Consider the following 16682-nt stretch of genomic DNA (forward strand, 5'->3'; position numbering starts at 1 on the left):
CCCGTTTGTGGGCAGATTAACCATCGCCTGGTCGTTTTGAAGCACTTTGTAACCTTTGCTGGGATTGACATCAAGATAGGAGAATGTAAAGGAGCACCTGAAAGACACGGCTTCAGAGAAACCTCGGGATACCTGACGGATGGATGCCATGAAGCGAGCTTCAGAACCAGCAGAACACGTTACAGGGTCGCCGAGTTATCGTTGTAAAGAGAAACCTTTTTTTTTTTGGCCAGACACCCAGGGAGGCCGTCTCAGCCGGACAGACGCCTTCATTTCCCCCCCTTTCTTTCTTGCTCCTTTGAATGTCTCCTTCTTGCAAGGGGACAATTCTTTGAACGTTCTCTCGCCTGGCCTTCCTCGACTAGGACTGAAGGTGAAGAGGTGAGGCCACTTGTTGGGGATTCCCGACTTGCCAGGATGATGGGGAATCCTCTGCAGGGGGCCTGGGGGAGGACTGATAAACAGTAGATACCTGATGAAGAAGGACCTAGCTGGGGGGAGGGGGGGGAGCCGACGTCCACGGTCCAGAGAGATACCCTTGAAAGTCTCCGTGCTGTGACCAGCCATAATTCCAGAGGTCTGAGATGAAGCAGGCTGCCCACTTCCTGTCAGAAGAGGGATGGATTCAAGGGGCATAGAAAGACCCATTATTTTGGACAGGGGCGGACAATGTGATTTGTTTTGTTTGAATATGCTTAGTTGCTACAAAGGAGGTGGTTTGTTTTTTTCCCCCTTTTAAACTGAAAGAGGATGGGAAGATGAGGAAACACATTTTATTTTAATTTATTTAAAAACCCTCACCCGAGAGCAAGTGGGTGGCTCAGTGGATGGAGAGCCAGGCCCAGAGATGGGAGGTCCTGGGTTCAAATCTGGCCTCAGACACGTCCCAGCTGGGTGACCCTGGGCAAGTCACTTGACCACCATGGCCTGGCCCTGACCACTCTTCTGCCTTGGAGCCAATACAGAGTATTGATTCCAAGTTGGAAGGTACGGGTTTAAAAAATAAACAAATATATAAATAAAAACCCTCACCTTCCCTCTTCCAGATTCAACACTGTGCATTATTAGTTCCAAGGCAGAAGAGAGGTAAGGGCTAGGCACTGGGGGTTCAATGACTTGCCCAAGGAACCAACTTTTTAAAACTAAATTTGTTGGGGGGTTTTAAAACCCCTTCAAAAACAGGGATTTCCTCCCCCACACACACCCTCATCCTCCTGAGGAAACCGTGTGAGCCAGAAGTCTAAGAAAGGCTGTGGCTATCTGGCTGAGCCAAACAACTGGGGAATTAAATTAGCCGTTATGTCCAAGTTTGAGGCAGAAGAGCCCAGTGGAGAAGGGCTAGATTTGGACGTGAGGATCTGGAGGAAAGGCCTGGCCTCTGGGCTAGCTGTAAAATGAAGGAATTGGGCTACGGAGGCCTTTCGGTCCATGGGAAGGGATGCTGGCTCATCCTGCCTCGTGTCGAGAGGCAGAAGGCGGGCCACACTCATTTTTCTCCCCACTGTCCTCGGGGAGTCTTCGCAGAGAGCCTGGGTGCTCCAAAGGGGCTCTAGGTCAGCCGCCCGACCGGAAGATGCTCTGAGAATCCTAGGAAAAGTCTAGGACGGCTCTGGGTGTGTTTGAGAGGAAGCTGGAGAATGGGATGTCAAAGCATGCACGGATTTTCCCACCACCCTGAAAGCAATGCTCCAGGCCAGCGCGGCAGTGGTAGCATCTGGGGAGCATCCCAGGGATGTGGGGCCGGAAGGCCCTGCCCAAGGTGGCTAGTGAGCGCTCGCTCGGGTCTCCTGGTCCCGGAGGACGCTTCGGGCCCCTCCCAGCAGACTCCAGATAATCCGGACCTCCCTCCGGGCCTGGAGGGCCGCACTTAGCGGCCCAGGGCCCGGCACGCGGAAGCGCTTCGTGTACTGACCGACACCAGGTCTTGGTGCTGGCACGGTGGGCAGAGACGGTCTGTGCGTCCTCCCTAGAGGCTTCTGGTCTCCACAGCTTTCGGCCCGCTGTGCTGGCACTCGGGCTTCTGACCTGAGACGTCATCCCCAGTGACTTGTTTCATTCGCAGCCCCCTCCCAAAGCCCACCTTCTCCCTCCTCACCCCGACAGCCTCCCTCTTCATCCGAAAATCGTCCCCCAACTTTTCCCCTTTTCCCTCCCACCCCTTAATAGCTGCCCTCAGCCCCTGCTTACCTTCTCCCTCCAACCCCACCTCCTGCACTTCCTCCTCTCACCCCCAGTGCCTTTACCTCATCCCCTAATACTGTCTCTGACCCGCCCTCTATTGCCTTCTCCCCAAAGCATTCTCCTCTCCCCATTCCCTATGCCTTCTTCCTGGCCCGCCCATACCTTCTGGCGTTGGACTTGAATTCAAATCCTCCCACAGACAGACTGGCGCATGGGTAACGTCGGACTGTATGGTGGGGATAAGAGCTTGTTGCGGGGCTCAAGTGAGAGAAGATGCGTAAATGCTCTGAAACCCCTAACGCCAGAGAGCTCTGGATGACTTTTGCCCCTCCCTGGGGCCGGGGCCACCCTTCCTCCTGCCCTCCCCCGGTGCCCGGAGGCGCTCTCCGGAGCAGTCAGCAGAGGCAGGGTACAAGGGCCAGCAGCTTCACTTTATTCCCGAGGCAAACATCTCCCAGAAGGGTGAGACCCCCCGAGACACTGAGGCCCCCCAGACCGGGAAGAGGACATTTCCTTGGTGGGCTCCGCGGACAGCGAGAAACCAGCCGGGTACTAAGTGACGGGTCTTGGCGGACGTGCCACCGAGGAAAAGCTTTGGGGTCTTTTCAGCCGCTGTCACAGCTTTTACCCAGCCACAATTCAGGTGAGCCGCACGCCATCCACTGTACGCGCGCCGTGTCACGTCCCGCACGGGCAGTAAGAAGCAGGCCTGGAGCACGTGGGCCGCCCGACTGCCGAGCAGCGCCCAGAGGTCCAGAGGGGACTGACCGGCCCCGGGCTCCCTGGAGGGAGGGTGGCACCGCGGGCCGTCCCGGGAGAGGGACGGGGAGCGCCCTGGAGCTCTCCCAGGGCCAGGGAAGGGCCGTCTCCCAGACGCTGCTCACTTTCTGGCGGGGTTTCCAGAGGAAGGTTTGGTGGAAGAAGAGCTCGACGATCCCTTCTGGGAGCCCGGAGGGTGCGGGGTCCCCCCTCTTTGGGAGGGGGCCGCGGGTTTGGCCTTACTCTTGAACACCTTGCTGGGGTCGAGCTTGTTGATGAAGCAGTCGCTCTCTTCTGCGAGCACCGCAGTATTGTAGGTGATGGGCTTGTACATGTTGAACCACTGCTGCACGGAGGACACACAGGCACGGATCAGAGGGGGGGGAGATGAGCACGGGCCCGGCTGTCCCTCCTCTCGGGGCCAGGGCGTGCTGCTGGCGAGCAGGGCCCCGGGCAGAGGCACCCTAGGGGACGGCTCTACAGAGCTGCAGGGGTTCGGTCTATCCCCCTCCCTTGAGCCACGTTCTCTCACTTGCCAACCTCTCGACTCTAGCTCCAACCCTTTGGCTCCTCTCCATCTTTCCCTTCTTGAATCATTTCTTCCATTTTATAAGGCAAATCTTTATTGTCCCTAATAAGCATGAAACTAGAGAAGCATTCTTGAACCCATGGCGCCCTCTCCTCAACCAGAGGCCACGGTGTGGTTGACCCTTCCTCCTGCAGTAGCTCCTAAGAGTCCCTGGGATGGGGCAAGCTAATAGGCGGTCCCTACTTCCCCTGCAAACTCCCCAGTGGACTGCTCCTTGCAACATGTGAGAGTAGGGACAGGAGGGACAGGGATAACTAACACTCCTGGACAGATGGGGAAACGGAGGAAGGACAGGAATTATTAACAGCGTTGGACAGATGGGGAAACGGAGGAAGGACAGGAATTATTAATGACATTGGATGGATGAGGAAATGGAGGAAGGACAGGAATTATTAATGACATTGGACAGATGAGGAAACGGAGGAAGGACAGGAATTATTAACACATTGGACGGATGAGGAAACGGAGGAAGGACAGGAATTATTAACGACATTGGACGGATGAGGAAACGGAGGAAGGACAGGAATTATTAACAACATTGGACGGATGAGGAAACGGAGGAAGGACAGGAATTATTAACACATTGGACGGATGAGGAAACGGAGGAAGGACAGGAATTATTAACGACATTGGACGGATGAGGAAACGGAGGAAGGACAGGAATTATTAACAGCGTTGGACGGAGGAGGAAACGGAGGAAGGACAGGAATTATTAACAACATTGGACAGATGAGGAAACGGAGGAAGGACAGGAATTATTAACAGCATTGGACAGATGAGGAAACGGAGGAAGGACAGGAATTATTAACACATTGGACGGATGAGGAAATGGAGGAAGGACAGGAATTATTAACAACATTGGACGGATGAGGAAATGGAGGAAGGACAGGAATTATTAACAACATTGGACGGATGAGGAAACGGAGGAAGGACAGGAATTATTAACAACATTGGACGGATGAGGAAACGGAGGAAGGATAGGAATTATTAACACATTGGACAGATGAGGAAACGGAGGAAGGACAGGAATTATTAACAACATTGGACGGAGGAGGAAACGGAGGAAGGACAGGAATTATTAACAACATTGGACGGAGGAGGAAACGGAGGAAGGACAGGAATTATTAACAACATTGGACGGATGAGGAAACGGAGGAAGGACAGGAATTATTAACAGCGTTGGACAGATGGGGAAACGGAGGAAGGACAGGAATTATTAATGACATTGGATGGATGAGGAAATGGAGGAAGGACAGGAATTATTAATGACATTGGACAGATGAGGAAACGGAAGAAGGACAGGAATTATTAACACATTGGACGGATGAGGAAACGGAGGAAGGACAGGAATTATTAACGACATTGGACGGATGAGGAAACGGAGGAAGGACAGGAATTATTAACAACATTGGACGGATGAGGAAACGGAGGAAGGACAGGAATTATTAACACATTGGACGGATGAGGAAACGGAGGAAGGACAGGAATTATTAACGACATTGGACGGATGAGGAAACGGAGGAAGGACAGGAATTATTAACAGCGTTGGACGGAGGAGGAAACGGAGGAAGGACAGGAATTATTAACAACATTGGACAGATGAGGAAACGGAGGAAGGACAGGAATTATTAACAGCATTGGACAGATGAGGAAACGGAGGAAGGACAGGAATTATTAACACATTGGACGGATGAGGAAATGGAGGAAGGACAGGAATTATTAACAACATTGGACGGATGAGGAAACGGAGGAAGGACAGGAATTATTAACGACATTGGACGGAGGAGGAAACGGAGGAAGGACAGGAATTATTAACGACATTGGACGGAGGAGGAAACGGAGGAAGGACAGGAATTATTAACACATTGGATAGATGAGGAAACGGAGGAAGGACAGAAATTATTAACAACATTGGACGGATGAGGAAACGGAGGAAGCACAGGAATTATTAACAACATTGGACTGATGAGGAAACGGAGGAAGGATAGGAATTATTAACACATTGGACAGATGAGGAAACGGAGGAAGGACAGGAATTATTAACAGCATTGGACGGATGAGGAAACGGAGGAAGGACAGGAATTATTAACAGCATTGGATGGATGAGGAAATGGAGGAAGGACAGGAATTATTAACGACATTGGACAGATGAGGAAACGGAGGAAGGACAGGAATTATTAACACATTGGACGGATGAGGAAATGGAGGAAGGACAGGAATTATTAACAACATTGGACGGATGAGGAAACGGAGGAAGGATAGGAATTATTAACACATTGGACAGATGAGGAAACGGAGGAAGGACAGGAATTATTAACAGCATTGGACGGATGAGGAAACGGAGGAAGGACAGGAATTATTAACAGCATTGGATGGATGAGGAAATGGAGGAAGGACAGGAATTATTAACGACATTGGACAGATGAGGAAACGGAGGAAGGACAGGAATTATTAACACATTGGACGGATGAGGAAACGGAGGAAGGACAGGAATTATTAACACATTGGACGGATGAGGAAACGGAGGAAGGACAGGAATTATTAACGACATTGGACGGATGAGGAAACGGAGGAAGGACAGGAATTATTAACAACATTGGACGGATGAGGAAACGGAGGAAGGACAGGAATTATTAACACATTGGACGGATGAGGAAACGGAGGAAGGACAGGAATTATTAACGACATTGGACGGAGGAGGAAACGGAGGAAGGACAGGAATTATTAACAGCGTTGGACGGAGGAGGAAACGGAGGAAGGACAGGAATTATTAACAACATTGGACAGATGAGGAAACGGAGGAAGGACAGGAATTATTAACAGCATTGGACAGATGAGGAAACGGAGGAAGGACAGGAATTATTAACACATTGGACGGATGAGGAAATGGAGGAAGGACAGGAATTATTAACAACATTGGACGGATGAGGAAATGGAGGAAGGACAGGAATTATTAACAACATTGGACGGATGAGGAAACGGAGGAAGGACAGGAATTATTAACAACATTGGACGGATGAGGAAACGGAGGAAGGATAGGAATTATTAACACATTGGACAGATGAGGAAACGGAGGAAGGACAGGAATTATTAACAACATTGGACGGAGGAGGAAACGGAGGAAGGACAGGAATTATTAACAACATTGGACGGAGGAGGAAACGGAGGAAGGACAGGAATTATTAACAACATTGGACGGATGAGGAAACGGAGGAAGGACAGGAATTATTAACGACATTGGACGGAGGAGGAAACGGAGGAAGGACAGGAATTATTAACACATTGGATAGATGAGGAAACGGAGGAAGGACAGGAATTATTAACGACATTGGACGGAGGAGGAAACGGAGGAAGGACAGGAATTATTAACGACATTGGACGGAGGAGGAAACGGAGGAAGGACAGGAATTATTAACACATTGGATAGATGAGGAAACGGAGGAAGGACAGAAATTATTAACAACATTGGACGGATGAGGAAACGGAGGAAGCACAGGAATTATTAACAACATTGGACGGATGAGGAAACGGAGGAAGGATAGGAATTATTAACACATTGGACAGATGAGGAAACGGAGGAAGGACAGGAATTATTAACAGCATTGGACGGATGAGGAAACGGAGGAAGGACAGGAATTATTAACAGCATTGGATGGATGAGGAAATGGAGGAAGGACAGGAATTATTAACGACATTGGACGGATGAGGAAACGGAGGAAGGACAGGAATTATTAACGACATTGGACGGAGGAGGAAACGGAGGAAGGACAGGAATTATTAACACATTGGATAGATGAGGAAACGGAGGAAGGACAGAAATTATTAACAACATTGGACGGATGAGGAAACGGAGGAAGGACAGGAATTATTAACAACATTGGACGGATGAGGAAACGGAGGAAGGATAGGAATTATTAACACATTGGACAGATGAGGAAACGGAGGAAGGACAGGAATTATTAACAGCATTGGACGGATGAGGAAACGGAGGAAGGACAGGAATTATTAACAGCATTGGATGGATGAGGAAATGGAGGAAGGACAGGAATTATTAACGACATTGGACGGATGAGGAAACGGAGGAAGGACAGGAATTATTAACAGCATTGGACGGATGAGGAAACGGAGGAAGGACAGGAATTATTAACAGCATTGGACAGATGAGGAAACGGAGGAAGGACAGGAATTATTAACACATTGGATAGATGAGGAAACGGAGGAAGGACAGGAATTATTAACGACATTGGACGGAGGAGGAAACGGAGGAAGGACAGGAATTATTAACGACATTGGACGGAGGAGGAAACGGAGGAAGGACAGGAATTATTAACACATTGGATAGATGAGGAAACGGAGGAAGGACAGAAATTATTAACAACATTGGACGGATGAGGAAACGGAGGAAGGACAGGAATTATTAACAACATTGGACGGATGAGGAAACGGAGGAAGGACAGAAATTATTAACAACATTGGACGGCTGAGGAAACGGAGGAAGGATAGGAATTATTAACACATTGGACAGATGAGGAAACGGAGGAAGGACAGGAATTATTAACAGCATTGGACGGATGAGGAAACGGAGGAAGGACAGGAATTATTAACAGCATTGGATGGATGAGGAAATGGAGGAAGGACAGGAATTATTAACGACATTGGACGGATGAGGAAACGGAGGAAGGACAGGAATTATTAACGACATTGGACGGATGAGGAAACGGAGGAAGGACAGGAATTATTAACAGCATTGGACGGATGAGGAAACGGAGGAAGGACAGGAATTATTAACGACATTGGACAGATGAGGAAACCAAGGCTCAAGGGAGGTCAAGTGATTTTCTCTAGGTTACTACAGCAAGTGCATGGCAAAGCCAGTCCCTTCTCCCCACCCCAGCCCAGGCCCATACGTTTTCCAGAAAATGACAGATTGCTAGAGAGGAACCAGAAATGGTGAGCAGGGACGGGGAATGAAAGGGAAACACGCCGGGCGATCTGAGGAAGATGCTTCGAGGACCCGGAAGGCCGGGGGACACTCAGACCCTCTTCTCCTACCTTGGCCTGCGGGCTGACACCGTAGTTGGTGAAGGCGTACTGCCACTGGGGGAGGCCCATGTGAGTGATCAGCAGGCGGTAGTAGGAAGTGAAGTTGTCTGTGAGAAAGTGCCAGTACAAAGCTCTGTCTAGGAACCAGATCTTGCTCTCTTTGGCTACTGTTTAGTGGAGGAAAAAAAGAAACGGCTTCTGAGGGCGGAATGGTCAGCGCACAGATCCACATGTCTGTCTGTCTGTCTGTCTCCCTCTCTGGGGGGGGTACACCCCCCCCCCGCGCATATTGCTATTGAGATATATACGACCATTTAAGCTAGGCGTACAAGAAACACGCGCTGCCCCTGAAGGATAGTCCTGCGAGGGCTCGTGAACTTGCTTGACTATGTTTGGACACGGTGCCTGCTGGCTGCTGTCCTTCTAGGGGAGCCCAGGCGGGGCTCTCGGCTCCCTGTCTTAGCTCTGGGGAAGCTGTTGTCCCGTGCTGACGACATCATCTTAATTCTTCAGAAGCAGGGACCGGCCCCCCCCCATTTTGTAACATAAAAGTTCTCACCAGCCCCCCTCCCCTCCCTGCACTATAGAAGGCGTCGCTGGACAACCAGATGGATGCGTATATAAGACAACGCCCTCCTTACTGCTATTTATCAGTTCTTTCTCAGGAGGCGGGCCCAGACAAGCCGCTCTTCGGACAATAGTCTGTTGCTGCCCGGCGCGCTCTCTTGGCTTGGCGTGTTTCACGCGTCATAATTTCGCCTAGGTCTGTCTGTCTCAATTTTAAATTAGCCTGCTGCGCACGTGCCCGTCTTCATGTCACCGGAACATAGCCGGCACCTAACACGTTTGTCAGCTGACTGCCGTACGACATCCGGGCCGTACTGAGAAGTGGGGCCACTCCCTGCCCTTCTCTGACCCATCTCCGCGCCTTTAGCTTGTCCCCAGGACTGCGACGTGGACTTCACGAGGGCTTAGTGAAAAAGGTGCCGGTGACGAGGGGGGCCAAAGGGGGGGCTGCCTCTGCTGGGGTCTGGCAATGCCGATCTTAGGGAAGGGCGCTCCTGGAGAGGCCCCGGAGGGGATCCCGCGCGGACCTCCGGTACTGGCCGCCTCCCCCTCTGCGTCTTACCTGTAGACAAGGCACACTGGAGGACCTGCGTCCTCCTGTAGACAAGGCACACTTTGCCGTTCCCATTGCAGGAGTCGAGCTCAAATATCACACTTCGAGCGTCAAAGTGGGGCTTCTCTGGCCGGTCTTCATTAGCTACAAACCAGAAAGCAATAACGACAGTGAAGCCGAAGCCAGCGTGCAGCGCAGTCAGACTCAAGGAGGTGGCTGGGCCCCATACCAACACGACTTCCTTGGCCTGCTTCCCAAGGAGCTCAGACACACACACACGCGCGCGCACGCACACACACACACACACACGCGCGCGCGCACACACGCACACACGCACATGCACACACACGCGCACACACACATGCACACGCACACACACACGCACATGCACACACACACGCACACACACACGCACGTGCGCACACACACACACACATATTTTTTCATGTTTCAGTCAAGTGAATTCTGGCCACAAGGGAATAACCTGGCTGACAAGCCCTGGGTGACGCTGACTATCCCCACTCTGGGCATGGCCAAGTGATGGAGATGAAACCAGAAGAAAGCTGGAGACAGGTGCCAGCGGAGTCTTTGGGGGTGCTGCTGGTGGAGTAGCAGAGCGTCACGGAATCTCCAGCAAGAGCACCCCGGAATGGGGAGTTAAGCTACGCAAAGAACACTTGTGGAGGCCCAGACCAGACCCGGGGTCAGAAGGCGCGGCGTCGAGGCCGGCACCGACATTTACTAGTCATTTGGTCACTCGGACTCTCTCAGCTAAGGCGTGCACCCCTCCGCTCTGGGGCTGTCGGGGACCCAAGAGCCAAGCCTCAAAGCGCTGGGTACGCCCTTCACTGAGCCAGGGAGCGCTGGGGCTTTCCCCTAATCTGGCCCCAACCAATGCCGGTCCGTGGTCATTGCGCCACTTTTCAGTGGTGTTCTGGGCCCCACCGTGGGGTTTCCGTGGCAAAGACACCAGGGTGGTTTTGCCATTTCCTTCTCCGGCTCATTTTACAGATGAGAAAACGGAGGCAGCCGGGATGAAGTGACTTGCTCAAGGCCACCTCGCCAGTAAGCACCAGAGGCCAGATTTGAACCCACCCCGGAAGACGAGTGCTTTTAGAACCAAGGCCCGGCGCTCCATCTACTGCACCCCACCAGTGACCCGGTGCCCGTTCCCATTAACATTATTAAAGACCGACAAAAACGAAAGGAAACATCCAAGTGTGGAAACCTGCCACCATGTTCTCTGGCCAACACCTATTTACAGGGCGATTCCAATGGACGTAACCAGCCCGCAACCACGTTTGATTTGCCTCATCTCCTGTTTCCTTGAAGTCATTCCTGACATGGAGGGAGCCCCAAAAGGAGCGAGGCGCAGCGCCCGCCCTCAGGGGCTCACAGTCCATTCCTGACATGGAGGGAGCCCCAAAAGGAGCGAGGCGCAGCGCCCGTCCTCAGGGGCTCACAGTCCATTCCTGACATGGAGGGGGGCCCCAAAATGAGCGAGGCGCAGCGCCCGCCCTCAGGGGCTCACAGTGCATTCCTGACATGGAGGGGCCCCAAAATGAGCGAGGCGCAGCGCCCGCCCTCAGGGGCTCACAGTGCATTCCTGACATGGAGGGGCCCCAAAAGGAGCGAGGCGCAGCGCCCGCCCTCAGGGGCTCACAGTGCATTCCTGACATGGAGGGGGGACCCCAAAAGGAGCGAGGCGCAGCGCCCGCCCTCAGGGGCTCACAGTCCATTCCTGACATGGAGGGGCCCCAAAAGGAGCGAGGCGCAGCGCCCGCCCTCAGGGGCTCACAGTCCATTCCTGACATGGAGGGGGGACCCCAAAATGAGCGAGGCGCAGCGCCCGCCCTCAGGGGCTCACAGTGCATTCCTGACATGGAGGGGCCCCAAAATGAGCGAGGCGCAGCGCCCGCCCTCAGGGGCTCACAGTGCATTCCTGACATGGAGGGGCCCCAAAAGGAGCGAGGCGCAGCGCCCGCCCTCAGGGGCTCACAGTGCATTCCTGACATGGAGGGGGGACCCCAAAAGGAGCGAGGCGCAGCGCCCGCCCTCAGGGGCTCACAGTCCATTCCTGACATGGAGGGGCCCCAAAAGGAGCGAGGCGCAGCGCCCGCCCTCAGGGGCTCACAGTGCACTCGATAAGCGGACCAGGGACTGTAATCCAAGGCCGACCCGGCCAGGAGCACCGATAAGGGGCTTCCGCGGCCCAGAGACAGAGACTTCGGCCTCAGGAGAGGGCAGCGATGGGCGAGCAGGCAGGGAAGGCTTTTGTCCTGGAAGCAGTCGCGGACTTTCAGCCACGCTGGTTAGACTACGCAAAGGGAAGACGGCTGAGAGGAGGCCGGGAAAGGGAGGCTGAAGACGAATTGCGGGAGGATGGAAATGGGGACTTCATTCAGGGGCAACTGAAAACTGCTGAGCAAGACGGGACCTGAACGCTCTCTACAGGACTGAAAGATCTACAGACTGAAGCAGTTAAAGGGATCCCTAGGCCAACTTTCGATCGTTCTGGTTAAAAAGGCTTTTATTTTTTCTCCCTGGAGTGTTGCTTTTAGAGGAAGTAAGCAGGAATGGACACCAGCCCCCCCCCCCCAGCGGACATCTCTCATCACCCTCGGGGGACACGCGTGCGAATCCTGCGGCATACCTAGGTGCCTCCCTGTGCAAGTAAAGAGACCTGGCCACAGTCCCGCGAGGGTGTGAGGGGGGAGCCCAGGACTTCCTGGCTCTGAGTCGGCCCTTGGCCATCGATGGTCTTCCCAGGATTAATAACGGCCTCTCCGCCGGGCGGTGCACAGGACCAGGGCAGCGCCACCCACCCCTACCAGGTGCTCCCCCAGCCCCCCTAGCCTCACCAGGCCCGGCTCTGTCGCACCATCTTGAGGGGAGGATCACGCCTCCTCCTCCTCTGCCTGGAGAGCAGCCACCTCGAGGTACACATGGAAGGCCTGGACTGAGTCTTAGGGAGGGCCCCCCTGCCAGGCCTGGGGGGGCGGGATAAAGCAAGAAGAGGCTCCGGCTGGGATGCTGCCTCTGGCCCACCCCCGGCCCCAAGCCCCTGCCTTCAGACTTAATCCTAAGCCAGGAGAGCGGGCAGAAAGGGCTCACCGGTGCCCGGGGACGTCTAGGAGGTGTCTGAGGGCAGATCGGAACCCGGGACCTCCTGACCCCAGGCCCCAGGAGCGAGTTCCTTCTCTGAGCTTCAGTCTCCTCATCTGTAAGATGATAGCGACGTCTATGTGACCTGACTCAGTGCACTGTCAGGAGAATCAAATGAGACCGTGCAGGGAAAATAAAAATCTTATATAAATAGCAACTTGTATTAACATAATTTTTAGCACCAGCGGGTCACTGGACCCGACATTTCCTTTGTACAGGGAACTCCCCGATGAGGAAACTCCCCCTAGCAAGGTAGGCCGGCACTTCCTCTGCAATTTATATACTATCAGACAAACGTCTAGAGTGCTGGGAAGTTAAGGGACTAACCCAGGGTCACACCGTCTGTCCATACACGTGCATAATTGCATCTATACAGGGGTGTGTGTGTGTGTGTGTGTGTGTGTGTGTGTACATGTGCGTGTGTACGTGTGTGCATGTCGTGTGTGTGTGCATGTGTACATATGTGTGTGCGTGTGTGCGCGCGTGTGTACATGTGCGTGTGTACGTGTGCGTGTGTGCATGTCGTGTGTGTGTGTGTGCGTGTGCACTTTGCACATCTTACTGCTACATTAATGGAAGGGTGATCTTTTTAGACCCTTACCCTCTGGAATACTGCGTATTGATTCCAAGGCAAAAGGGTGGTAAGGGCCAGGCCACAGGGGTTAAGTGGCTTGCCCGGGGTCACAGAGTGGGACGTGTCTGAGGCCTCAGTTGAACTCAGGACTTCCCACGTCTGGGTCTGGTTCTCAACCCACTGAGCCACCCAGCTGCTCCCAAATGATTGTTTTTAAAGGGGAAACACCATGATGTAGAAAGAGCGCTGCCTTGGAGTCAAGAGGATTTGGGTTTGAATCCTGGTTCTGACCCTTACTGGCCTCAGTTTCCCCATCTGTAAAGTGGCCACACCAGAACTCTTGGGAAGGGCGCTCTGATGAACAAGGCCTCCCAGCCGTCTCCGCCCATAGGGCCGCCCCACCTCCTTGCCCCTTCCCAAACCCTTTCAGTGTGATGTCTTCTCTCCCTAGAAGGCGCGCTGTGCCTCTATTGGCGTTTGCAGGGTTTGGCAGGGGGCCCAATACACAACTGCCTGCCTGCCTCACAGGGTGACAGGAAGGAAGCGTTTGAAGGGAATCAGTCCTTCGCGAGCAGAGGCATCCCGGCGGGAGGCTGGGGAGAGCACGCGGGCTCCCGCTCCAGCAAGTCAGCTGACCTCCTCGCCTATAGAGTGCTGGATGGGCGAAATGACCTCTGCGGCCCTCCCAACTCTCGCTCCATAACGCTGAGTAAATGTTTACTGATGGCCCAAGGCAGGCGCTTGGGCCTCTTCTGGCCCAGGTCGGGAGAAGACTCGGGTCCAGGAAGTAACCGGATGAAGCACAAGCTCCCCCATCAGCAGCCATTCCCCTTCCCAGGCTCCCTCTCCGGCCTCTCCCGCTGCTGACCCTCCATGGCAGTAGCCGCTGGAGGCTCCTCATCCCTCGGCCCTCGAGGCTGGCCCGGGCCTCACTGGTGACGTCTGTGTATCCAGCCTTTGCCTTCCCGGAGCCCCGGCCCATGTCAGGAACACGTGCTGGGCACTCTGAGTTTCCCAGGCCCAGAAGAGAGCTCAAGGCTCCCCTCCCACCCGTGCCCTCTTCCGAACTTCCTTACTTCTCTTGCCTTTCAGCCGCCGGCCTCCCTGCTTCCTGTTTGATCCGGCCCCTCGCTCCCCGCTCTGTGGCTGCTCCCCGCCCAGCACCTCTCCCAGCGGGCTCCTCTCAGCACTCTACCCTGGACCACGGCCCTGGCTTTCTCGCTGCTCCCCCTCCCTGCGTCTTTTCCTCTCCCCACAACTGCCACAGTGATTTCTCTAGAGTAGCCTGACCAGGGCATTCTTCTACCCGATGGACTTCACTGGCCCTCTACGGACTCCAGGATAAGAGAGAGTTCTGTCTTGCCTTTATCCTTTAAAAAAACAACAAAATCTTACCTTCCATCGTAGAATGGCTACCAAGTCCTGTTTCCAAGGCAGAAGAGTGGGGTAGGCCATGGGGGTTAAGTGACTTGCCCAGGGTCACACAACTAGGAAATGTCTAGGAGCTGCCCCAGCTCATTCTTTTTTATCTGTTGTGTCCGTTTTATAACACATGTCATTATTAGTATGGTAATACATGTGTACGGTTTCAAAATCAGCAAATCCACAGATAATCATGCTAAGAAAATTTTTCCAGGAAGGGATCAAAAACGTTTGGAGACGACTCGTCTACACAGTAAGGGCTCGGGGGACACTGTGGGCTTCCTGGAAGAGGGGAGACAAGCCAGGCTTTGAAGGACTACGGAGGGAGGGGAGCCTGTCCCAAGGTGGGAGGGTGAGCAGCCCTGGTGGGGTGGAAGCCTTGCACTGGCTGGACTGACCAGGGAAAGGTTGGGGGAGGCCTGGGTAGACAATGGGGGGCTTGGGCCTCTTGGGCAGGACCGGGCATGGAATCTGTGGAGTATGGAGGAAGCCTAATCTGGGGGCGGAAGACTCGAGGGAGCCAGCTGGATGAAAGCGTTAGAAATGAGAATGCAACGGAGGGGAAAGTCTGCCGCCTTCTAAAGCAGCAGCAAGACCTGGGAGAAGAGAAAAGAGAGGAGATCTCCGAGGGGCCAGAGATGCGCTAAAAGCGACCGGCTGCAAGGTTGGCCCAGGCTTTCGGAGCTGCCCTACAGACGGCGCCCGGGGGAGCCGCCGTACCTTCGTCTTCCTCGTCCTCCAGATCCTCCAGAGTCGGCGAGTTGGGAAGTGTGTACACCGCAGACTGGGTGAGCTGAGTCAGGTTGGAGATGCTGTTAATCACCAGAGAGCCCAAAGGCACAGGCTGATCTGCAAGGACAGAGAAGGGGGAGGGGAGGGCCCTCGTCATGGCACGAGGCCGCAGCGCCCCTTCGGAGCACAAGGGCTGGCTGGGGCCCTTGTCCTGCCCTCCCGACGCTGCCCGCAGGGCCGCTTTAGGCTCGCCTGACGCTGTGATCCCACCGAGCAAAGGCCTGCAATGGTTTGCCATTTCCGTCTCCGGCGCAGTCGGAGATGAAGAAAGCAAAGCAGAGAGGCGACGGGACTGGCCCGGGGTTTGGGCGGGACGCTGCCCGGCCCGGCCCGCTGGGCCGCTTTAGGCTCGCCTGACGCTGTGATCCCACCGAGCGAAGGCCTGCAATGGTTTGCCATTTCCGTCTCCGGCGCAGTCGGAGATGAAGAAAGCAAAGCAGAGAGGCGACGGGACTGGCCCGGGGTTTGGGCGGGACGCTGCCCGGCCCGGCCCGCTGGGCCGCTTTAGGCTCGCCTGACGCTGTGATCCCACCGAGCGAAGGCCTGCAATGGTTTGCCATTTCCGTCTCCGGCGCAGTCGGAGATGAAGAAAGCAAAGCAGAGAGGCGACGGGACTGGCCCGGGGTTTGGGCGGGACGCTGCCCGGCCCGGCCCGCTGGGCCGCTTTAGGCTCGCCTGACGCTGTGATCCCACCGAGCGAAGGCCTGCAATGGTTTGCCATTTCCGTCTCCGGCGCAGTCAGAGATGAAGAAAGCAAAGCAGAGAGGCAACGGGACCTGCCCCGGCCCGGCCCGCACGAGGCAAACACTAAAGCCCCGTTCCACCAACGAAGGAGTCGACACTTGGGAAGACAGCGCGTGTCCGGGCTCAGCCTGGCCCCAGATCTTTCCTGCTCCGGAGGCTACTTCTTGCCGCTCTATCAGCAAGCCTGGAGGAAGCCTCTCTGGGTGCCCCGGTGTCCCCGCTGCACGCATGGGACGCTCGCGCTGCCCTCTGCCCCTCCTGCTGCCTTCGGGGCGATCTCAGTAAAGGGTGCC

General features: G+C 54.4%; 1 protein-coding gene across 2 annotated transcripts in view; it reads right to left on the reverse strand.

Moving 5' to 3' along the window:
- Nucleotides 1–2591: 2591 nt before the first annotated feature.
- LOC100010970 (tubulin polyglutamylase complex subunit 2-like) overlaps nt 2592–16682 on the reverse strand; it is a 34019-nt gene continuing 19928 nt past the window's right edge. The window contains exons 4-7 of one of the 2 annotated variants that reach the window (XM_007497900.3): nt 15574–15702; nt 9702–9836; nt 8582–8739; nt 2592–3283 (exon numbers count right to left, since the gene is read on the reverse strand). In XM_007497900.3, coding sequence (XP_007497962.2) covers nt 3062–3283; nt 8582–8739; nt 9702–9836; nt 15574–15702 — 644 coding nt within the window. In that variant the 3' untranslated portion in view covers nt 2592–3061. Of the gene's footprint in view, nt 3287–8581; nt 8740–9701; nt 9837–15573; nt 15703–16682 lie in introns of both variants that reach the window. The other variant, XM_007497899.3, reaches the window with a different exon arrangement.

Source organism: Monodelphis domestica, chromosome 7 (genome assembly GCF_027887165.1).
Source record: "Monodelphis domestica isolate mMonDom1 chromosome 7, mMonDom1.pri, whole genome shotgun sequence".
Lineage (NCBI taxonomy): Eukaryota > Metazoa > Chordata > Mammalia > Didelphimorphia > Didelphidae > Monodelphis > Monodelphis domestica.